At 37.3% G+C, this 25,287-nt stretch overlaps 1 protein-coding gene and 1 long non-coding RNA gene across 3 annotated transcripts; one reads left to right on the top strand and one right to left on the bottom strand.

Annotated features, from left to right (window-relative positions):
• Positions 1-743: 743 nt before the first annotated feature.
• LOC149047515 (uncharacterized) lies at positions 744-24,992 on the bottom strand. 2 transcript variants are annotated; one of them, XM_089204608.1, is made up of 24 exons: positions 24,970-24,992; positions 24,790-24,889; positions 24,462-24,677; positions 23,970-24,057; positions 23,234-23,305; positions 22,513-22,572; positions 22,190-22,264; positions 21,899-21,973; positions 20,996-21,067; positions 20,419-20,493; positions 20,026-20,097; positions 19,641-19,706; positions 17,259-17,330; positions 17,045-17,116; positions 16,157-16,228; positions 14,781-14,852; positions 14,297-14,368; positions 14,001-14,069; positions 13,716-13,787; positions 7,722-7,778; positions 7,002-7,213; positions 4,179-4,298; positions 2,270-3,784; positions 947-1,676 (listed from the first exon to the last, which is right to left on the bottom strand). In XM_089204608.1, the coding sequence occupies exons 5-23, from the start codon at positions 23,251-23,253 to the stop codon at positions 2,424-2,426; spliced, it is 2,766 nt and encodes a 921-aa protein (XP_089060734.1). In that variant the 5' UTR covers positions 23,254-23,305; positions 23,970-24,057; positions 24,462-24,677; positions 24,790-24,889; positions 24,970-24,992; the 3' UTR covers positions 947-1,676; positions 2,270-2,423. The 2 variants fall into 2 exon arrangements, with proteins under 2 accessions (XP_089060733.1, XP_089060734.1); XM_089204607.1 differs by having other exon boundaries at positions 744-1,676; positions 23,970-24,041; positions 24,790-24,973.
• Positions 21,844-24,444, top strand: LOC149047516 (uncharacterized). The gene is made up of 3 exons (XR_016186063.1): positions 21,844-21,969; positions 23,986-24,059; positions 24,308-24,444. It is a non-coding gene; the product is annotated as an uncharacterized LOC149047516 (long non-coding RNA).
• Positions 24,993-25,287: the final 295 nt, after the last annotated feature.

Here is a 25,287-nt window from a genome sequence, read left to right as displayed (position 1 = left end):
AAAGCAGCCTTGTCAGCTCACGGGTTTCAGTGCTTGTGATTCCTATCTAATTGCCCGACGGTATTTCAGTCTTTCCTCCCTCCCTAGATTTATTCTGGTTTGTTACTTATAACGATTTAGTTTTTGTTTTTTCCTTTATAAGGGTTATGCCTCCATCTTATAAGCGCCTATACATTTTCAACGAAGTTGAAGCCGAACTCTCTTGTAAGCACTTATTCTATTGGCTCCAAAATCAGCACTCTGAGGGTTTTAAAATTCGTTAGCTACCATCCAAGCCTAAAGATTTCTCGCTTCGTTGCAAATTGGTTTGATCAACTGAGTCAAAACTACAAATCAGCCTCCGTGAAGAGTTTCTAAAGCTGGCATTTTAAGCGTCAGTCTCTCTTTCTGAGTAACGACTAACGCTTGAAAGATCGGCTTTGAAAATTCTTTACAGTGGCCAGTTGACATAATCAAACCTCTTGAAAAAAGCTCACATTCCCACATTATCCTGTTAAGCCCCCCCCCCCCCCCCCCCAGCGTCATCATTTCTTTGGAAAGTACTCCCTATTATTCTCATGTCAATACACGCTGGCTCTCGTGAGTTTTTAGTTTCAGCAGTCATTCTTTCTTATTTTTTTTATCATCACATTGACTGCGCGCTTTGACAAAATAATCATCATCATTACGATTATCGTGATTTTACCAATGTGTGTCAAAGTTGGATCTGTTCTTTTCTAGAAACAAGAGAGAGTCGTAAATAAATGCATGCGTTTATATTCATCCCCAAACACATTTCTTTACTGCTGGTGATGTAAAGACATAAGGGAAAGATCTGGCTCGTTGTTAAATGAACAAAATGTTTACCCTCTACTAGATTTAAATAGTTAACGAGGCACTAGACAGACACTGATCTGAATTGAATCTTTTAAAATCAGTTTTAAAAAAGAGCACACTCTTGTTGTGACGTTGAATATATTAGAGACAGTTTTTAATGAAATAGCAAAGCGGTGCTTATTTAATATTCACGGCACAGTCCTGACTGTTGTCCAAATTTAACGTGCCACGCCATTTATGGTTTTCATATGCTTCAAACGAATAAAGGTTTATAAGGACTTTACATAAAACATATAAACAGATCAATTAACTCAGTAACCATTAGGCCGGCTAACTGATGGAAAGTTTGCTATATTACTTAAATATATATGGCGTGGCAAAGTCATATATGCTCTAGGGTGAGAGGGATCCTACTCTTTAACCAATCAAAACGTTATTATCATTTTTTTTTAAACTAAAAAATAAACTACCTTATCCCAATTTGAACTAAAGACTTAAAAATAAAAACGCATAGCGTTTTGAAGAACACAGCCTTTGCGGGAATCGCTAGTGCCTCAAGTTGCAATGAAATGTCATCCTCAAGTCTCACAGCCAGAGAGATTTCAAAGAAAGTTCTAAATGTTTAAGCCATCTAAAGCGAGATATTTCGTGAGGCATAGCAAAATAGTTTTAAGACAAACATTTTAAAGAAGTTCTTCAGTTGCTTTCTTCAATTAAGTGTGGAAATTCATCGGATGTTCCTGTTCTTCTGACTACTCTATTCTTGAGACGTGATAATCCTTGGCGAAGGAAAATGAAACATCGGATCGGGTTGAAGGTAATGTACTTCCAAACGGACTTCACATGTAGAATTCCTTTTCCTGCAAAGTAGAAAAAAGAGACGGATTTCATCATTTCAACATGTAATTTAAATCTTACACGAAAGCGTTTAAAACGGTAAGGTGTCCCTTTTTTCTGAAATTTGTCTTTGTTTTCGCTCTCGCTAAGAAGCATTTTGAGAATGGGTGTTGACATTTCGTTAGCACAGGGGTTTGGATTTCTTTCTAAGATGTTAATATTCATTATACTCCATTTGCACCTCACAGTTTTCTGTCTTCTACCAATACTTTCTAATGTTGGAACACCACAGTACATGAATAGAGAAAATAACTCGGCTATCAGGATTACAAGGTCTCAAAGTTCCCCTTACAAGAAGAGTTAAGCTGAGAGACTGAACATCGCGATCTGTTTTGAGGTTACAGTTGTGCGAACCAGTGTTATAGAGAGTCAAATATCCTAAATAACCTGGACATGGCTACTTCATGATTTTATCATAATACTTTAATTGCGCTTAAAACGAAAAATCTGGGGAATTGAGAAAAACACCAAAATCAACGCTACCTTTCCTTAATTTATTTAGCAAATGGGTAAAATGCACATTTAAGACCGAAAGCAGAGCAGGATGTTGACTTACCAATGGCAAGCAACAAAACAGAGGCGTTAAGGGCCACGAACAGGACATTTACAAAGATGGAGTCGTTCTTGCCCTCTCCTTGACTCTCATCCCAGTTTGTGTAAACTGCGCCGAGACAAACGTCAAAGAAAATGATCCAAAGAACAAAAGTTTGCTAGCAGTCTTCAAACTTATTCTTGATCGGTCGGAATAAGGTGTAGATAACTCCAAAGATACTAACTGTCAGAACTGTAAGACCAATTTGAGAGAGGCTCTTTGATCCAAAAAGGAAAATGAACGAGATTAAAATCAGCTTGCGATACATCTCTGTGATTTCCCAAAACCAAAATTCTTTCTTGTAGTTTTCAAAGAACACTCTGAGTCCGAAAGAAATTGCTTCGTATTTATGGGACTCGCGATACTTGTAAGTGAGAAACAGAGCCAGAAGTGGAAATCCCACGGGATATAAGGCCAAGATAGAAGCCATGAGCCAATACAAGTTGTGGCGAGGAGTGAAACACTGAATGGAGTGGTCAGCTCTCAGCAGGAAGATGCAGTCGCTCTTGTCGTCTGTAAAACAAGTATCTATACATGCACCGGGAAGAGGTAGAATCTGAATAATCGATTTGCTCGTCGTGGGGTAGGTCGTCAACAACAATAGAAAAATATTCCGATAGCAAGACTTCTTCAAACTCTTAACTTCCATTGCTTTCTGGTCTTCGCCAAGGTCCTCCTTACTCATGATGTAGCGTTTTTTAAGAAATAGATACAAGAAAATCAAGCCAACGAGTATGACATTCATGACAACAATCATCGTAAACTTTCCGAGCTGATCAAGCCGTAGAGAAGTATGAATGCAACTAAGAGGGGCAAACTGCAAGATGTTCCCTTCAAATACTTTTAGAACCTTCTCCGTTGAGATCAAAATGACTGGCCACTGGACTTTCGCCAATGCCGAGAAAATACCGGCAATGACTTGGTAAAAACCAATCACAATCTTAAAGCACGACATGATGACATCTGCAACTGTCCGGTTGTTCTCGGTACGTTTCGAGTCACCCCAAAGAACCATTAGAAACACAGCAACAAAAAGAGCAATCACCAAGATGGATGAAGTAATTGTTACAGGTAACCGGGGACATTTCAAACAAGAGTTGAAGCGAAAATAGAAGCCTTCAGAGCAGGTTGCACACAGAGTCCCTTTATATCCTTGATGGCATTCTGAGTCAATTCCACCCTTGCAGGACTTTGCATGGGGACATTTGAGTGGCTTTGGAAGTGAAGTATTGAACGTGGAATACGATTTGTTGTAGTCTGGTCCAAAAGAATGAATATTGTTGACAAAACCCTTGAAACGCTCTTTTTGAGACTGGTCCGTCCATTCCCAGAAGTAGTTAGGAGCAAGTATTGCTGTATCTTTCTCACAAACAAAACCGTATGGTGGACATGCTGAGCACGGGCCGAAACGATCCAGCCGATAGAAGTTGTGTAGGCATCTGCATGCACGATATTCAGCAGTCTCGTTGGAGATCGTACCTGGGAAGGAATGTTTCTTCTCTTAGCAATTATAATAAAGCATTCATAAAAAGGCTTTTCCCTGAATTCACTTCCTCTCTTCTCTGAATCAACCAAAAAATTAGATTTCACCAGCGAAATAAATGGATATACTTTAAAATAAGATATCTCTGGACTTCGTCGAAAATAAATAACAACAACGACAACAACAACTACAATTTGGCGAGTTATCTCAGCTTATCTTTTTATTCTCTAAATAGGGTTTCTGATGGTCCACTACAGTCGATTGTGTTCTATGACTGCAATATGTTAAAGAAATCGCTGTGACAGTCCAGTTTATTAAAACGTAGTGTCACCTAGAGCGTATTTTAATGAAAAAAAGGTGCAGTTTGCCCAAAGCGAACACTGCACTTACCATACGGACATGCCACGCAGTCGGTAGCTTTGGTTCCAGGACTTCGCCGTTCGGAAACAAATGTACCATTACTGCATCTTTTACATTCAATTTGTCCTATTTCATCCTGATAAAAGCCACCTGTCAAGAAATCATAAAACAATAATTCAGCTCCACGGGTGAGTTGTAAGAGATTCCAAAGTTGAATACAATTACAGAGTGGAAACATTTTTATAAATATTAGTGTTTTTGCAATGTTTCAAGTTATTCTTTGTTGCTTGCTTTTGGTTATGATATTGAGAAAGTTGATAAGGATAGATTTCCTTCCAGTGGCCGAGTAAAGTGGTTATAAAACTCTACTTTTAAATTTCAAATCGTTTAACGATATGGCGCCTGTTTACTTACAGGAACTTTAAGAACCTTGTGATTCTTTTGTAAATGTTACTTGTAGCACCAAGATAAAATCCTCGGTTGCATGGTCAAGGAGCTTTATTATTTATAATGCACCAGTATTGTTGAATTCTCTTCCGGAGGTTATAAGGAAGTGCAAGTCGTTGACCTCCTTTTAATTCAAGCCTAAGGCTTTTCTTTTTAAACGAATTTTTTTACTTGACATTATAACAGTTTCAATTACTGATGGGGCTTAGACCTTTCTCTGAAATATGTTTTAGTTTATATTCTATTCTTCATTGTTTTATCGAATAACTTCTAATATTGAAAAGCGCTGTTGGATTCTTTGTAGAAGCGGCGTTATCTAAATCTTTAACGCTAACATTTATATATGTTATTTGCCGGCTGGGAGGTCCGTACGGTGAAAAACTGTGACCGAGGTCTTGAAAATACTGCCCGAGGCCGTAGGCCGAGGGCAGCATTTTCAAGACCGAGGTCATAGTTTTTCACCGTACGGACCGACCCTTAGCCGGTAAATAACATATTTATTGTTTTTAAACTTAACGAAATTCTTTCCGAAAGAACCCGAATGATTTAGGGCTGAAAATACGGCAAGATCTTCCATAAACTGAACAATTTTTGAGCGAGTAAATGGTAGTTAAAATAGAGGTGATGCAAATTAAAGAGAGATGCCTCAGCGAAACATTTTCATTGCCGTAACGATAAAGGTGATTTAAAAGGCTTCCAAACAAACTTTGAAACATTATTTTTACAAGTATCTGTCACAATCTGACACCTGTCAATTAGAGAGTGCGTAAGAAAAAAAAAAGCATAAGAGCATTTGAAAAACAACGGAACTAGTTTGGCAAGGACTGTCACGACAATGTTTTCTTCAAAATCAGTCAATGATCTAACGGAAAGTATTATTCACTCTCATCGACGATTCATTCATGTACGAAGATTTACCTCTGTTCATTAAGTAAACGGCGAGGAAAGTAATTGTGAGTAAATTCAATCTTTTTATTTTGAAGTTGTGAGAGTTTGCTCGTTTGTTTGCTGCAATGGCGTGTGTAAATCTGGTCTTTCCTTCACAAAAACTAAATTCGAACGGCACACTCCAACGAGACACAAGGGAATTTAATGCGGCCTTTTCTCAAAAAATTCCTTCAGTTTCTGTTGTGTAATTTACGGTACAAATGTCCAAATTGAACGGAATTGGAAAGACTCACCGGGAGCCTATATTTGTTGTAGAACTTAAATTAAAACTTTGCTCGCTCTTTCTCTACTAACAATTTTCTCGCGAAAATTCAGATGTTAAATTAATGAAAGTTCCATCGTTCAGTTTAACTGTAACCAAATACCTCACGTTTTAAGTTTCTGGGTACTTTTTGTGAACGATTAAAATTAATTGCAGACGGTTTCTAGGCCGCTTGTCAACCAACGTAATGACACTATTGTTCATACAAATTCATTCTGAAACCAATATTCTCTGTCAACCAAAGTCATTTGATAGAGAGAAAAGAGAGGATTCATAAGTTATTTATCGGCTTGAGGTAGTGACCGACTTGTTTGCCTTAAAATACTGCCCAGCCGGAAAACGAGGTATATTTATGAAAAATGACAACGAAAGTTGGGATGTACTCGGCGACTCACGAAAGCGTTACCGTGGCCCGTGGGCAGAGATAGGAAAATACTGACCGGGTAAAGAACCAATCAGATTGCAGGATTCGTTACCGTGCCCTCTAAAAAAACAATAAAAATCATTATGAAAGTGAAATGTGATCATCGCAGTAAATTTTCCAATTTAAGCAATTGGAAAGAAGAAGCCTGAAAAAAGTCAGGGCTTCAACGGGATTCGAACCCGAGACCTCCGCGATACCGGTGCGATGCTCTACCAACTGAGCTATGAAGCCACACATTGGGAGCGAGGTCAATTTATTGACTTCATATCTTCCCGTGCAGTGAAATCATGTGAAGTTTATATGAAATAATTCATATTTTGTACTGCGGTTGTAGATGAAAGTGAAATGTGATCATCGCAGTAAATTTTCCAATTTAAGCAATTGGAAAGAAGAAGCCTGAAAAAAATCAGGGCTTCAACGGGATTCGAACCCGTGACCTCCGCGATACCGGTGCGATGCTCTACCAACTGAGCTATGAGAAATCATGTGAAGTTTATATGAAATAATTCATATTTTGTACTGCGGTTGTAGATGAAAGTGAAATGTGATCATCGCAGTAAATTATCACCGGTATCGCGGAGGTCACGGGTTCGAATCCCGTTGAAGCCCTGATTTTTTTCAGGCTTCTTCTTTCCAATTGCTTAAATTGGAAAATTTACTGCGATGATCACATTTCACTTTCATCTACAACCGCAGTACAAAATATGAATTATTTCATATAAACTTCACAAAAATCATTATTTACGATGAAATAGGTGATCATTCTCATTACCTGCAAAACACTCCAGACAGTGGTTTTCATCATTATAAATGTAGGTTCCAGCTGGACAGAGACTGCAGTTTTTACACCCAATATAAATATGTAAAAATCTCTTAGAGGTTACACAGTTGTGGCACACAAAACCTGAGCGTATAAAGCCAGATATGAAGCCATATTGGTTGTTGTCCAAAATGACGTGCAGAGATGTCGAGGGGGCGCACTCACTGAGAATAAGACAATGATAATTTATCAAAAGCTCGCTTGGAAAAAGCATTGTAAGTTTTCTCGTGAGAAGAGAGACCTGGAAATGAAATGACAAATAACCCGTACGCGCGTATTGGATTTGAGGTATGTTTAAACCAAGTGAAGCGCAAAACCGAATTGGCTCTAACTTTGAGATCATGTTTAATAAGTGCAAATAGTTAAAAAACGCTCTATGAAATGTGTGCTTTAATAAATTCACACAGTTACCATGTTTTTGATGCATGAGGCGAGTTTTCATTTGACAACGTCGTCTTGCAGAGGCGCATGAACGCTAGCTGTTTTCAAGACTAGTAGTGTTTCATGGCTAGACCGAGAAAGGCTTTATTTTATACCAAGGCTGACTTTTAATTCCTACACATATTGAATTTCCTAAGTCAAAGAAGCCACTCAATTGATGGTGAAATGGGAAATGGTAACGCTGATTCCATGGGGTGTAAAAAAAAAAAATTAAACTTAAGGCATACTTACATTTTTGACACATATTTTCCCCGAGGCAGCTGACGAAGATTTTTACACGTCAATGACCTGTAAACAATTTGATTGTTAATAAGTTGAATTTAAGCTGATTGGATGTAAGATGCAAAGTGATCATTATGAGAATGATGGCAGCAGTAAATAGTCAAAAGGCCCACGTGGCCAAAGCAAACTCAGGTTTCCATAGCTTTGAGTGACTTGAGGTTTTGCTCCTTCGCTCGGGATAGATGAGAGACCATTGCCTGATAACTCCCCTCCTCCCCTCAAATTACTCGACAGTGAGAACTACTAAGGGTAAAAAACTCGACTCGAGACTATACAAATAAAGCTAGAACACAACAACTTTAATGATAATGATGAAGATGTCAATGACGACGACGACGATAACAATGATGATGATAAAAATAATAGGTGTGTTCCCGCGTGAAGGTTAGAAGTTATAAAAAAGTGAGTTCTCGTGCATTTCTTCTCCAGTAAAAATTTTACCTTGATTTCAAGGCAACTATTAAATTTTATCTCAAAAACCAAGATTGATTTTAACCTTGATTTCTTGATTTTAATGCCGCTTGAATGTTCTAAAGAGAGTGTGAGAATGATTTTTTTTAACGATTCTCTTAAACGATTCTCTCGAACTGTCTCAAAAACGACTTCACAATTTATCTTATTCAGTTTGGCTTAGAGAGCATAAAAACAACACTGTGAAACGACATGATCATTTTTACAAGTGAAACAAAATCATGTTCTTTGGTTTAGCGAACAGAAGATTATCACGTTCTTAGCTATAGCAAACAATAGATTATTACGTGAAAGATAATATAATACACTCCAGATCTCCTTAACAACCAGTGCGAGTGAAAATTGATTTCTTAATTACTTCAAGAGCATCAACTTGTTAGGGAGATCTGGAATGCGTGCTATTGTCTTTCACGCGATAATTTATTGTTCACTTAACTAGAACGTGATAATCTATTGACGTCATAGTAACCTACAAACACTTATTAAATATTAAACTGTGTTGAATTTGCATGTGTCGTGAGACGAGCAAACAAAACCCGTTCGTCCTCTTGTCAAATTCAAATCTTACTTCGTTATGTTTACGAGTGATGCGGTTATCTGTTCCTTTATAGCGCCAACATCAAACTCAGATGAGCTTTTTCTATATGTGTGGAAGTGATATCATTCCTTGGTGTTATTTTTTGCAACACAGGATTCAGTGGAGAATAATTTACCCTTTCAAACTGGCTCTCGGTAATGTCAAAGCAACCAAGAACGCTTAAGGGTTCCCCATTGCATAGGTTTTCATGCTTGTCCATTTTCTCTTGCAAACGCTGATCAATCGCGAGGGGTAAAGGACGATCTCTATCGAGTTTAAATCTCTTTTTGTGGGAATTAAGAATTTCCATTGATTCATTGAGACTGTAAATCCTTTTTCTTCACTTAATATTTCCTCAAGGCCCTCAAGACTGTATTTGCCAAGTATAGCTGGAGGAATAAGTTGAATACTTGCATTGTCTTTTGTATCGGAGATAGATGTGTCTCCTCTTCTCCTCAAATTATACCATGAATTATAGAGCGAACAAGACAAAAGTCTGATATATTTCGATTTACCGAAAGGTTCTCTGAAGCGAACGAATGATCGTTTGAATCTGCAATAATTGTCACAACAACCATTTCATTATAAAAACAATAAAAAATGTTTGAGTGGCTAAGATCAGATGAAGCGAATAGAACTGCAGATAAAGCTAGGGCAAAAGCCTGGAAGGACTTCAAAGAAAGATGTCCAAATGCGAACCTGAGCAAGTTCAGTGCGCAAGTGTCGTTCAATGACAAAAGACAGGCAACATCTGAAGTTTACTTAAATCGATCAGATAGAGTTCAGACGAGCGTCTCAGGATCAGATAGAAGATATTGGGATGATGACACGAAGAAGCCACTTGGAATTGGAGGTTTTCCTCCTGAACTCACTCTTAGCCTTCGGCCGGGCCCCGAAGGGGCTAACCGAATAGGAGCAGAGGTACCGGCAGTTCCATTTAAAGAGAATGACGTCAGCTGCTTCCACGAGGAGATTAAGATCTTTGTCACACCATATCAACACTTCAATGCAAAATTCAGAGCAATGTTCACAAGGACGAAAGTTCAGCGCTCTTCAGTAGCAGAATCTGAGCAATGGCTCGTAGGACCGAATATGAGCTATAGGCTTCAACAGCTCAACTTGGCAGTATGGTGCGCAACGACAGGATGTGGTAGATCTCGTGAAATTCTCGATAAGGCTCCAGAACAGATCAAGTCGTTTCTGATATTTCACATCTACTTCACAACAAAAAGATTTTCTTTGAGATGGGTGGAATTCAGAGTGAGTCAGCTCTTCCGGGTGACCCAACTTTCAGCTAGATAAAATAATAATTATGACAGCCATCGTTCAAACCAAGCGCTGGGTTCCGCTCCAAAGGAGGCGATAATCACAGTCTCGGATCTGTTTTCATTTATGCGACAAATGCCGGCCCAATAGCAACTTCGGACACATATCCGACAAGTTCAGTTATGAGGGTGGAAAAGCCAACAAGGGAAATCTGATATACTTCATCAGGAATGATGATGCGAGAGTTGAGAGGCAATTCCACTTCTTCATAGCAGACAAGTCAGAAAGTCTGACGCAAGCTGGGATGGCGAGACTGAATCATTCGATTGAGGCATTCATTTACTGCACTCTTGGTTCACAAGTCAATGTCAGATCATCAATCTTGGGTTCATCAGGAAGCGCGAAAGAAGCTCAACGGGAGTTCCTGGTATTGGTTGAGAATGCCACCAGAAAGCTAGAAATTTGGAAGAACGTTCAGAAGTTTCAGCGTGCGATTGATGAGGCTAAAGTCCTCCTTGATCTTGCAGTCTCAACAGGCATTTGGCTCATGCCCTCAAATCATCTTCCTAACACTCAGAGTATGGCTGGGTATAATAACAGCATGAAGAAGGGAATTTCCGACGTGAAGGTGGGAGTGAACCAATCAATCTTTTTTACGAGCAATATGCCGCTAGTGCGAGAGACAGTGAGAAGACATTAAATCCCGACATCACTGAAGTGAAGGTGATTGTCAACGGAATAAAGGTCAACGAATAAAGTTTGCAGCCAAGGAATGGAGGAAAGAGATATGTGGGGAGAGGTCTCCAGAAGATTTGGAAAGGAAAACAGTGCGATGAATGCGACAGACTTTTATGCCGAAGACAGATTCGCTCTTTTCATCGATCTCAGGAGTACGAGAGACAATGATCTACATGGAAGTGGATCGAGATTCATGGATACAAAAGAAGTAATTCAGCTCGCAATTAATCGGGTTCGGGGAATGTTAAATGTCACATCTTCATCCACTTGGATGCTCAGCTCAACATTATCAACAGAAAGCTTGAAAGCGTGACCTATTAATGAGGTAAGCCATCATCACACACCTGAGCTAAAACTTTTTTCAAACTGTTTGAAGAAAGGTTCAAATGAAATTTTTCTTTCTCAGTTCATGCCCTAAGATTCTGAACGTCATATTTTAATCTTATGAGAGTCACTCCTTTTTTTTTTCACACTTGTAATTCTTAATCTCATCTGATTTATAAGTCCCTTATCTGTGCGATGAAATGTGTTTACATATCTATAATGTTGAATCCCGTCGTATTAAAAAGCTAATTTCAGTGTATCACAAGATCCATCTAATTCAAGAAAAAATCCTCTCTGACGATTCATGAGCCACGAGGGCCTAAAAATAGGAAATTATTTTCTTAATAAAAATTAATTATAGAATTTCTCTCACTCAGAATTTTTTATCCCATCTTCTCTTGATGAAGGGTCTCTCTTGATCAATTGCATATTCAATAGCGGAAGAATTTGATATTCCACAATTTTTTACCGCCTCCCTTATTGTGTCAAAATTATTTTTGAATAGCCACCATTCATGGGTCTATGAATTGTAACTTAAACGGTTACATTCATTGCAGGTGCTGCTCTTCTCAGTGCCAAAAACGTTGAAGTACACTTGATAAATGATAAGGAAAAGGATACTTCTTGTAAAGAAACTAAATATTATGAACTCATCTATGGCCCTGAATAAGAACTTGTATAACGTACTTGAATGAGAACTTCAAATTCTACATCAAAAAAATAGAATCGATGATAAAGAACCTAAGACTGAAGAAGGTCTGGTTAGCCCTGAAGGCGCCAGCCACGGAGCGGTTAGCCCTGAAATGCTGACCGGGCTGCAAAATGCTCAACATGTGACTTTAAATGATAAAAATAAGACAAAACCAAATAAAGACCCAGGGCGTGTCGCAGCTGGCAAAAATCTTGCTGAATGCAACAGAACAGTGAGAGAGGAAAAGAAAGAGAAAGGAGGTTAAAAGCAATCCGAAGATTCAGGCCTTGAAGAGGCAAGCCCTGAGGGGGTAGGCACCACAGATCCAGGTGTAGGATTACAACCAGAACAATCGTCATTCTCGCTTTCTCATATTCTTTCAGTAGCAAGTGTCTACCGATGACCGATTTAGCTACCTTGACTGGATTGGCTACTAGAATTGGATGAGTTGCAAAGAAATTCATTAAGGAACCGATGACTTCTGATCCGGGTTCAAATCTTATGAACTATGTGAACTTCACATAGTTCATAAGATTTGATCGTGATCGCTGCATCAATCGCGATAAAACAATAGCTTGAAGATCAAAAGATTTTGCCATCTTAAAAATGTTAAGCCGATTTACAATGAATGTAATTAAGTTAGCGGCAGTCTGCGCAATCATTGAGATTGCCTTAATATTCTATGTCAGTCATATACCTCGTCAAAGGTTTCATGATGAATACTTGTCGTTGATTTTCGAAAATAAAGATGAAGATGCGGGGAATCCAAGCAACAAAGTTGCAAATAAATAAAATGGCAAGCATAGTAATAATGATTGGAGGAGCGCTTATCATTGCGATCGCCTTTGTTCGTGAAAGCTATCTTGCAAAGTGTTTGAGTGGAGACCAGAATAGTGCTGTAGAAGAGGAGAGGCATGATCTCGCTGTAGAGAAGTACCGAGCGGCCTTTGAAAAGAAGCAAGTAAATCGAAGAAGGCTCCTCTATTGGATCGCAACTAATAACAGGGTCAAGGAATTTTGTGAACACAGATTATGCTTTGAAGCTCTACAAGAAAGTACACAATCAAGAGCTTGATCTGAGGGAACCAACATTTTTCAACTTCTACAAGCCAAGTGTTCAACAAAAGCAAGGTGAAATCATCTAAGTAGGGGGAATCTCTATGCCACTGGTAGGCTGGAAGATGGTCAAAGAACAGCCACAGATCTGGTCTCTAAAGGTCTAGAATATTAAAAAATCACTTGTGAATTAAGGCGAGCCTGCTCTGTACTATTTGAAAGATGGACCAAAGCGTGGTTTCGTTAAAGAAGAGCTTCAGATTGTTCCCCCTGAAACTGAGTTACCTTCTGAAGGAATTCGTTGATTTGAAACAAAATTAATCAACACCCCCATCATTCAAGAAAATGATTTTCAGACTCTCTTCAGAAATCGCAAGTGAGGCATTCAAGTGGGCTTGAAATAAAGGTTGTTTTGTTAATCTTCCAGAACTGTTTTATTTTTTTTTCAATCGAGGTTGTTTTCAAAATGCGCCAGAACTGTTCTTTAAAATCAACCATAATTTTTGAGGTGAAATCCATAAGTTGCCTTGAAATCAAGGTTCGATACGAAATACGCCAGAACTCGCTTTTTATAACTACTAGGGTGCTTTCGTATTTTCGTAAATATACCTCATTTTGCCTCATGTTCTTTGGTGTGTTCGAAAACATTTTTGGAAATGGTTATGATAACTTATGGAACTCAGCAATATAAAGTTTCTAAGTCAGCCGGATAATATATAAAGTATATCTTCGAGTGTCTATAATCTAGGAGTCTACTACTTACTCCAATTTCTAGTAAAACACTTTATAGCGTTTGTTTAAGCCATACGGCTTGACTTACACTTTGGCATGGTTTGTAATTTTGTCGAACATTCCATCTGGTAAGAAGCTTAGAGGATTATCAAAGATGGTTCTGAAAAATAAAATATCTACTCATTAGACAAGTGACGATTTGATAGACTTTGTAAAAGCTCCCAATATCACCGACCGATTTTTTTCCTTAAATACGTTTGTTGTTTCCTTCTGACGTCCAGCCGACCGAAGAAAAAAGAAAATGTTCAGTTCATGAAATTTATCTCCTTTTCAGAGCTTCAAAGTAAATCAGTCCATTTGTCAATTTACTCACAACTGCTCCAGTACAAGTCTGTCAAAAGCCTTGCTTTCAATAGTTTTGATTGCGTTACTGTGAAGAAACCTGCAGAAAAAAAAATACGTTTCGGTGATCTTCTATTCTCAATCAAACTGCTTTTGATGAGAAAAGAAGAAAAGGTAACCCTTTTTCTAACTAACGACAACCGGGATACATCTTAGAAACCGAAGCAACTCATATCTCATGGTGTAACTTGTAATGATATACTACGATACACATGATACAACATTACATGACGTGAGGAAAATCTTAGAACTGAAGTTTATTCTTACAATGATTCCAGGCGAGGAGTTTCATCAAAAACGTCTTCGGGAATAAATGTAAGCTTGTTTTTGATTAGCAGCCTGTAAAATAACATTAAAAAGAAAACTCCTTACTTGTGAGAAGAATGATCAGGGACATGACGTCATACGCTTGCCATTCATAAATTAACAATTTAATAAACCAGTTAACTAGCCAAATGACTATTTTTTAATCCGCGACTACGGTTTCTCTAATAAAAAAATAAAAAAAAAAAAAAAAAAACGTTAATCGATACGAAAGTCCTGTATGACCTTTATGAAACGCACGTGAATCTTAAAAGTTTACAACCGTGCATACACACTCACTGATCAATGGAAAGCACGAGCACGTTTTATCTCAATTACTTTTGTTGATACTAAGAAAATATTACATGAGGCTGAGCATGATATCATAAATTATCGCTTATGGAAAAAGTTATGGAAACCCCTTTACAATTCACAAAGAAATACTTACAGTGTGGTCAAACTGGAAAGTCCGCTGAATGTGCGTTTGTTAATATGAGTGATGTTGTTGAAGGTTAGCACCCTAAAAGGAGGGGAAGATATTATACTCCTGAGATATCAAACATAGAGCAAGGCCGGTTTGCAGTCTGAGCCACTGGAAATAAATCTGTATGAAACTCTTTATGATGTCCTATTTCGTTTGTTTCATTTTAGATACGTGTTTTTATCCCTTGGAAATTGAAATGAGTTGTTCAGGAAAAAGGTTGTCACGAGCAGTCTACCTTTGAAAAAAATATAGGCATGTGTGGCATGCAAGAGTTATTTTTTCGGCTGGGTGGGTTGAGATGGGGCACTTTGTGTGCGTAATATTTTCATTTTTGTAACAGGAAAAGAGCATAACCTTCAAACGGACGAAAATATCGTATTACTTCACCTTAAGAGAAAGAGAAAACCTAATTTATCTGAACTCACACAGGTATTTTGTGGTCTATTGTCTCTATTGTCTAAATACATCTTAGCAAAAATAAAATGCCTCGGTGCCAAATATTCAAAACGTAAGAGAATAACGAGAAAAATTTGCTATCAGTAGAGTTTGATTCCACGTGATTTTTTTTTTCAGCGGGGTTGGAGAATGCGGTTCGAATACATGATTAAATGGAGGTTGTTTACAAGGAAATGACAAGTGATGGGGCAAAGTCCAATTTGGCAAGGTGGAATTTGATTGGTGGAATACAATTCAAGCACGTGAAAAATTGCCTTTTGTTCATATAGTGCAGTGATTAGGTATGTTCTAATGTACTTTGTTTTTATGGTACTTGGTGTAGTAAGTTGTTTAAGGGGCGTCTGAGTTGTGAGTAAAAGAGCGGAATAACTCGTTTTAACTTAAAAATGACACAAATGATGCAAATAATTAGATAAATCTCGACCTTACTCGACGAGGCTCTCGCGAAGGCCACAAACCATTAAACTTATAATTGAGCCCAAAAATTACAGTTTTTCTCTATTCTTTGTGTACAGCCCCCTAATTCCATGAGATCATTTGCAAGAACACAATTTCCAAACGCTGTCACTGGTCCAAGATATCCTTTTGCTGTAATATGACTGTGCGAGATATATACCCTAATACGGCAATCTGATTTGTGCCAGACACATACCCTAAACGTTGTGATTGGTTCAAGATATGCAAATGCTGTGATGTAATTGGTACGAGATACATACCCTAGTGTGGCAATCTGATTGGGGCGAGCAACATACCACTCTACTATCATGTGTTTGTTTCTTTTTTTGAGAGGCGGCCATCTCGACCTGACTAATTATTGATTGCATTGTTCCATTTGGGACAAGTGAGCTGATTACTTTCTACTTTGGTTTTCATACTTTACTTACAGAATGTTTAATTTATTGAGTCTAGAAAACACGTTGTCAGGTAATGACTGCAGCTTGTTGAACGACAAATCACTGTGGAAAGACGAGAAAAATGAAGTTATCGAAAAGAAAATAGACGCTCAAGGCCCAGGGAGACGCATTTAAGTCTTTATACCCTGACATTATACTGTTCTCTAGATATTTCCTAAGGTGCTGACGTGGAGAACTTGTTTAACAATTAAGAACTCCATCAGTTAGTGATCATTTCCTCTATACTCATGGCCTTAATGTTTCATTTTGGGCTGATATCGTTGGGAGTAATTATTTGCTGGTCACAGTTAGGAATCAATGGATTAAAATAGGAACCATTCTAAATTACAGTAAATGAATCAAAGATCAAACCCATACTTTCTGTACCTTAAGTGCTTCTTCCCTTTTTTGTAACACTAATCAAAGAGAGTCACAGAATAACAACTCCATCATGGTTTTTGTTATCGCGAAACTAATTGTCATACTTTTTGTTGTGTGTATTACGTTCACGTTTTAATTATCTGTGAATGTTCGTGGGTTTCCTTTGCTTTATTGTGTACTTGTGATTGATGTTTTTACTGTTGCGTAATGTTATATAATTATGTCAAGTAATTTGTCAGTTTTTTCATATTTTAGTCTCGTGAAGTTTAGTTATGTCCACTTATTAAGGAGCAGCGTCGTTATTTTCGTTTTTTGCCCGTAAAGCCCTACACCGTTAAGGTAAATATTTTCTTTATTGTGAGTTTGTTTGGAAGTTTTCGTTCTCTAATATGTATTTTCCTGCTCATGTCTAGTGCCTTAAGCATGTGGATATTTCTAAATAAATGATGAAAACAATTACGCATGACTTCGGTAACAGTTGTAGTTTCTGTTACTCACAGGCTTCCGGTTACTTTAGTATGCTGAAATATGTTCGGTGGAAGGTGATCGATCTTATTGTTGTCCAACAATCTACAAAATAAACACAACATTTTCAGACCTTAATAGAACTGAAGCACACTTGAATATAACCCAAGGCTTCCAGAAGAAAATCATCTGGTTTCTTGCCAAATAACCCAAAATGAAACATTCAGTTGAAGAATCAAGTACTTACAGTTCATACACCTCTTCAATTCCAGATGTGACAATTCTTGATAAATCTGTGATTCGATTGCGTTGTAACTTTCTGAGACGAACATAAGAGTCAAAGCAAGTAAAGTCAAATTGCTGATGCTGGTCAAGAAAATATACTCTCCTGTGGTGATATAAATTTTGGTTCAATAAAATGATAAAAAATACCCATATGGTGGCCACACCCAGGTAGTACAGGCTATGTGTATGACGTTCAGTTGTCTCACTTGTTTTATTTTCTATTGTCGTTTTAGTTCGGACTGTCATCAGAGAGGTAGAGAAATAGATAGTGGAATAAACCAATCAATAGATCAGTAGATAGAAAGTGTATCAGTGACTGCTAAAAGATAGATGGAAATGTAGCGGAGCTCGCAGCGCACGCAGCGTAGCATATTCTCTATACTGTCCTTTATACATTTCCTGATGTCCTGGCAAGGAGAATTTCCTTTATTCTCATAACCTCAATGTTGAAAAGAGAATTTAGATGCTGGTCACTCTCAAGGATTAAATAGTTAATAACTGTACACATTTTATATGTTCTTCGCATTTGTTGGCAATCAATGGTTAATGTTGTTCGGAAAGCAAACAAACGAATGAACAGAAGACAGTAAAATGAGCTAAACTGTAAACTTAGTTTATATCAAAAACTCAGTTATATCAAGTCTTCTCGTTCGGTGTGTAAATCTGCCGATTCGTCAGTAATGGCGACCAGTAGAAAACTGATCATAACAATCCGCCTCTTGGTGTTTACAAGTTGTGGAAATGGTTGGGTTCAAATATAACACAAAAACTTGCCTGTAGATAGTCAAATAAAAACTTTTTTATGTATCAACAAAATTTATTTGTTGCATTACGTGTTAACATGTTGCAACAACTCCCTCTTCCAGTAAATTCAACTAGTGGCAAACACGAAGGGGCACCATCTAAAACTTTTGAACCTATTTAATATAGCAAAAAACAACATAAACTCAACTTTAAATTAAAAAGAAAACTTGATTGCTGTTTGGAATTGATTTTGTGATGTGGAAATAAAATCCAAGTATTGTTACACCAGATGTTACCAAATTAATTAAGAGAAAATATCAGAGAAAGACTTCGCGTATATCCAGCCAGAGGACAATCACGAAACAAGAATAGCCGAAAGCGAAAAAGGTTTAAAACATTACAGGTTCAAACACAAGTTTAATATTACTTTTTTTTTTAATTTTCCACGATAAACAGAGGAGGTTGAAACGTTAAAGAAAAACGATAGGGCAATCAGTCATACCTGGCAGCTATCTTTAAGAGAAGATATAAGAGAAGCCCTTACGATTTCAACCGGCTCTAAACTGAGTGGTTAAATGTATGAACCATATTTCTTGGCTAACTTGATAGGTTATTCGACCTCAAAATATTGAACAGTCAAGTGTCCGGTTTTGTTATATAGATATTTAATAAATGCCAGAGTTTCTCCTGTTTCGAAAACACGTATCTTCGCCGTTTTTATTGAAGGAATCATCTACTCATATTAAAAACGACGTCGTGGTTACCGGATTCAACGAGATTGCAGTTTTACTTCTCACGAAGGTTTCTTTTTTTAAGTTTGTGAACATGGTGTTACGAAAATTGTTGTTTAACTTGCGTGACTGTCTAGGAGTTTCGTGAGTATGCTAATTTTGCCAAGACGTTTCTTGAATATTTGATCGTCAAGTCCGTGCAAGATGCTGTAAATAGATAAGCTTTGAAATGCTACTGTAATTGGGTTAGCCGGAAAGTTCTTGAATCTTATGCTTTTAAGTATATAGGCCAACTTGTGTAACCAGATGACATGACTGGTTTTTTCACAAGCCGAGTAGTGCGACGGAGGTCAAGTTTACTCAACTGTGGTTGAGGTCGAGTTTAACTGCAGTTGTGATTATTTGTAGTTTGGCAGAGGCCGTGTATCATGGGCGTTTACTGTGACGAGTTGTTTCAGAGTTTTGCAGCTGTGTAGACTGCGTTCTTCAGGAATAAGTCATCTTTGTTGCTATTCTGACACCACTGCGTTCTGATTAGCTACAGACAATCACTTAACAATCACTCGTAACACTTGGATTAAGGTTAAATATTGAGTTTTTTGGGGAGGAAAGCTCTTTTTAGGAGTGAGATTTTTTGCCTTTTTTGTCGGAGTTGAAATAACAAGTTGCAGTTATGTAGAGAAGATCTCTACATTCGGTGCTCTTAAATGTGTTTTGAAGCCGTCTGTCTTTTTAACGTTACATGTTTGCTCGTGGAGACGAGTTCATCTCGAGTTAATAGTATCGCTAACACGTTCACCTTGCCCAATACATAAGATAAGATTTCTTTCGACGCGTGACAATATGAAGATGGTACAATAGCTACTTACAATAAATTAATTGACTTAGGACCTTCCAAATCTGGTACAGATGTCAGCTTGTTGTTCTCCATATAGCTATACGATGAAGCCAAAAAAAAAAGAATTTAAAGGAGTTGCAATGAGCTCTGATCAATTCACTAATGTTCCTTCTTTTTCTGTGCCTTTTAATTTTTACTTCCACAGTCGTTTTCAATTTCTTTTCCATCATAACTCGTAATTAATCAAGGGTAGTAGCAGTCACAATCGCATATGTGTTATCTGAAATATAATTGGCATGTTGCAACGAGTGACCGTTTTTTTATGATATACTACAAAATATTTCTTTATTTGTGCCAATCACCGACATCTTTTCCATTTTACCTGTGTTTTATGAAAGCATTTTTAAATCACTTACCATCTTTCGAGACTTTTAAATTTTTTGAAAATGCCATCACCTATCGTCTCCAGCTCGTTTCCTCTAAGGTACCTATAAGCAAATGTAAAGAGAATTGAGATATCTTCTGGGAGGCATAGAAGGGTGGGAGAGGGGAGGGGGGGTGGTATTTATGTTGTTTTACATATTTACGTAAAATGAAATTCGATAAAACTCCCAGTCATGGTGGGTCCAACATTTCAATTAAAAAGGAAAATTAAGTATGCGAACTATAAGAGGTGTTGCCCCTGGTTTTGACCCTAGGTATACTAAAGATTTCCATTGTCCACAAAGTAAATGACGTATATTATTCCTTTAAAACTCGCACTTCCCAGTACCAGGGAAAGAACAGCAGTGCACAGCCAACGTACTTACAAATATCTGAGCTGATCCGTTAGTCCGTGCATTGTACCCTGGTGTATATGAGTCAGCTTATTGGAAGACAGATCACTGAAAACGGACAAATTTCAAACAATAATGTGACGCTGCTTATTCCAGGTTGATCTCAACGAAGATAAACCTGTCTGTCATGGTCCGAGGTCAAGGATGAGACGAGTTAGGTGTACGCACTACAAAACCTATTATCAGATATTTCCCCTTTGTTGAGCTCAGACTTTGCAAATTGAATAACAAAGAATAACATTACTAATTCTGAACAGATTCGCTAAAACTCCTCCATGTGAATATCGTTTACTTTCCTCCTCATTTTCATTTTCATCTTTTAGTTTTCTGTGTAAACAATTTGAAGTTACTCCCAAATAAATGAAATATCCTTAAGACCAATAAGGATTTCAACCTTTAAAAAGCCAGCTCATATGCGATTGTGAATTCCTAGTGTATTAATAGGTAATTTAAATGAACTTTCGGTGCACTTTTTAAAATCTAAAAACATGGTAGTTGGTAAAGCTTTGTAGTCATTTCTTAAAAAAATAACTTGATAAACACTACTTACAGTTCGTGTAGGTGTGACATTGCTCGAAAAGTTCCATTGACGATATTTTCTAAGCTGCAAGCTGTCATGGAACTACAAAAGTAATATGAAAAAGTCAGTGTGGCAGAGAAGTTTAATAAAGACTGTTATTCAAAGACTTTTTGGATGGTATTGGCTAATTGAAGAATGCACTCTAAAAAGTATGGGAATAACCATAATTGGACAGAGCGGAACATTCCTTTACAATTTTCAATATGCTTCTCTGTCGGGCCAAAACTATCTGTTCCTAACCTGTTAAACTTAAAATCAAGCTTGTTTCTCAGAGATGAATGCATGTAATACCTAACAAATGCACAGAGTTTTCAGTGAAAACGATTATTCTTATTCAGAACTTATATGGCAAAGAGGGGTGGTTATGTAGTGATTAATTGTGTTTATAAATACAGAAATTTAACGGTATGGTAATTTTGGATGTGGATGCAACGTTTCTACGAATACTCCTTTTCGACAGCTGTTATTGACGCCGACATTCAACTCGCACAAACTTTCAACGTCCCACGGAGCACCTGCTCGTCAGCAAAAACCATTCATTTGATAAGGAAAAAAAGTCCTTAACTGAGAGTCCGATTTTAAAAACACACAGTATAAGGGGCGATTCAGATAAGACTGCACTCAGCAGAAATTCCAGAAGAAAAGTAGGCAACGATCAAGAATCAAAACAGCAGAATTGCCACATCACAGTGTAACACAGCGAATTATAGCAGAGTAGAATGCTTCAGGAGGTAACAATCAACTTAGGCGTCTGAATTAAACTAACTATGCACAGATGAACTAGGATTTACTTTGAATGTCACTAAATCGTGAGACAAACGTTCATTATGATACTTTTTACTAGTCGGTGATTTGAGGAGCCATTGGACTTACAGATGTGTCAAATTTTCAAACCCAGCGAAGATGTCTGCTGGCAGAGAAGGTCCAAGCGGATTTCCATCAAGGTATCTGTAAAAGAAAATCGTTTTAAACAAGTTTTAACTATCTTTGATTCCATATAGGCCGATATTAGGTGCGAAATTTTAATTCATATAAACTGTGATGAACTATTGATGTGAATTGTGATGAACGAGTATTTAGCGAATATCTCCAACGATCATCTGCTTAAAGCATCCGAAAATAGTTTTTTGTGATTTTTAAATCATCTAAAAAGGCGACACTTACAGTTTGTGAAGCCGTGTTAATCCTTTGAGAATGACCTTCACATCAGCAACTGATAGTAAGTTGTCACTGATATTCCTAAAAAAATACGATATCTAAAATCAACTCGTAAGTATTGGACAGTGGGTTAGAATAATTCACGCAGCTTCATTTATACTACGATGTTTCATACATTCATATATCTATATTATGGAAACAGCTCACCATCATTTTATTCACAATGTGTGGAGAATACAAGCTGAGAGCAATATTTTAATAGTAAACCTGGAAGTACTTTGATTCTGTGGCATACAGATTTGAGAAGCACTTCATCAAATATAACTCACAGATAATGAACGTTTTCTGGAAGGTAAAAACTCCCTGAAATTGAGTTCTTGGAAAGGTATCTGGGAAGAAATGATAACAGATGTCATGAAATGAAGGCAGGAAAAACCAAAGAGAGAGAGAGAGATAGAGATAAAGGGGGGGGGGGGGGAGGGAGGGAGAGAATTATTAAGCTATTAAACTATCGATCGACTTAAGGTCGCACGAGATCGGAGTCTTAAAAATGCTTCCCACCTGGCAAAAAAGTTATATTTTTGAAGTTTGCAACGAAGCTAGGGATGTACCAGGCGACTAAACACACAACAGTTAGGATACCGCCCACTATGAGCGGGCCGAACGGGAGAATACTGCCCGTCCTCGAAACCAACCAGATTGCAGGATTTGTAGAATACCACCCACTCACGCATCGAGAAAAAAATAATGCGCTACGCTATCTCGCTGTTTTACCATAAAAATAGCTAAAACAACTATTCGCCCCTGCGTTGGTGGCTAGCGACGGAAATTTACCGTGCCTCTTATCCACCAAGGTGAAAAATTGTTTATCAAAATAAAGCTAACAAAAATCGAAATAAATAAAAATAGTTGTAAACTCTACAAGGATAGTGATTTTCATCAGCCTAACAAGATGACAATGGAAAAAAATAATGGGAAATACTTTTCCACTCGTTTTTTTCCAAACACATTTGCAAACTGTTTAAATTAAATCATTGGGAATTTCCTTACATTAATTTAAGTTCCTCCATATTCCGGAAAGTGTTTTGAGGAATGTGTCGCAGTAAATTATTTGATAAGTCCCTAGAAAGAGAGAGAGAGAGAGTTCATGAAAAAAAAATTGTTTGATTCTCGGAAGATTAAGCATAAAATTTTTCATAAGCCAAACGTTCCCCTTACAGAGGATTATTTGTCCTTTCCTGTTTTACTTATAATTAGAGGGAGGATGCTATTATCCTAATGATCAGCTAATACGGTCGAGATTAAACAGCACACAGATAATAGTTTAACTATTAAACCAACAATGAGTACTCAGATATAACTTGTTATCAGATGGTTAACTCTTTGATTTATTCGCGTTTTTAAGGTGCTCGGGAGATCTTTCAAACTTTTTCGCAACCGTGACAAATTTTTCTTCTGAATGTGCCAGATATATGCATTACCTTGACCACTGTTTCCTTTAGTTTGAGGTTTGGCTGGACTGTGCGAATTGTCTGATCAGCTATCAAACTTTCCTCACATACAGACACAATAAGCTTGGCTAACTAATCTTCAAACTTACTTCCATCAAATGGACTTGTTTTTAAATTTTTTTGTCTATTAACTATTAAAACGAAAAAGTGCTTCGCTGTAAGAGAAAATCTTGTCGATCCAATACCAATTTCTCATTAACGGAAACCATATCCTTTTACATTTCTTAAGAACTCACAGTTTATTATTTTTAAATTCACTTTCATTTACAACTTACAATTTCTTTAAAACAGTCAGGTTCCTAAAGATGTCTTCTGTAATTGAGCTCAACGAACAACTTGAAAGATCCCTGAGTGAAAATTAAACTGTAAGTAGAAATGGTAATGATCATAAATTTGAATTCTAGAGGAGGTAAGGTCCGAAAGGAATCAATAAGCGACTATCTGAATTCAAAGTATTTTAGTTTAAATTGACACATAGCGTCCAATTATTGAGTTTTCACAGTCTTATGACTTTTCTTATGATTAATTTTAAATCGTGTGTTTGTTTTTCCTTTTTTCTTTTTCCTTGTTTGTTCGAAAATCATCTTTGCTTTTGGTTTTTTTTTTCCTATAGCTCTGACCAAGACTCCTTAGCAAGTCTGCAAAATTAAAACTACCTTCGTCTAGGATGTGTCTACAAACTATTAGCATAGTAACAAATATGAACACAAAGGAGACGATAACAGACCCTGCAGGACAAAGGATGACGAAGTGTCTCTATCACTTACAGTTCTACTGTATTGTTTGGGATTCCGGCCGGTATGTATCCATGAACTCGACATATTACTCTTTGCCGAGTCCCACCGAACTTGGTACATTGACAGATTTTTTGGCTGCAAACGTCACTCCTACATGGTGTTACAAACCACAAGACCAAGATGACCTGTATCACACCAGTGAGCATCGTTACCCTGGCCAGAGCGGTTTGCTGGAAACTCAAATACCTAATAAATAAAGACTTATTCAAAACCTTTATCCGTCGTTCAAAAGCAACATGGCTTACGTTGCGAGGCATGTTTCTCCGGTAGATAAATTAACATTCCCATATGTACTCACTGTTTTCAGTAGGAATGAATCAGTATTATCCAAATATTTCTCTGACAGGAAGCTGTGAGGTCATATTTCTTCTAAATCAAAAAACTGCAAATTGGTCTCTCTGAAATAAGAAGAAAAAAGAGATTTTTCTACGCTGTTGAAAAGCTATCCATCTAATAAACTCACCCAAATATCTCTCACCACCAAGTATCGACCTCTTCGAAGAATGTTTTTGAAGTTGCAGAACTTCCTTCCTCTTATAGACCTCTTGTAATATTTCTCATTTTCTATTTTTAACAGTAAAGGATCGAAAGCGGATATAATTACAGTATTGAGCATATAAAATCACTGTTTTCACCAGGAATAAATCAGTTTTATCCAAATATTTCTCTGACAGGAAGATGTGAGGTCATAATTCTCTTAAATCAAAAAATTTCAAATTGGTCTCTCTGAAATAACAAGAAAAAAATGATTTTTCTACGCTGTTTGAAAGCTTATCCATCTAATAAACTCACCTAA

Source organism: Pocillopora damicornis, chromosome 4, assembly GCF_964200805.1.
Source record: "Pocillopora damicornis chromosome 4, jaPocDami1.2, whole genome shotgun sequence".
Lineage (NCBI taxonomy): Eukaryota > Metazoa > Cnidaria > Anthozoa > Scleractinia > Pocilloporidae > Pocillopora > Pocillopora damicornis.
Note: the sequence above shows the minus strand (reverse complement) of the source record. Positions and strands in the feature narration are given on the sequence as shown.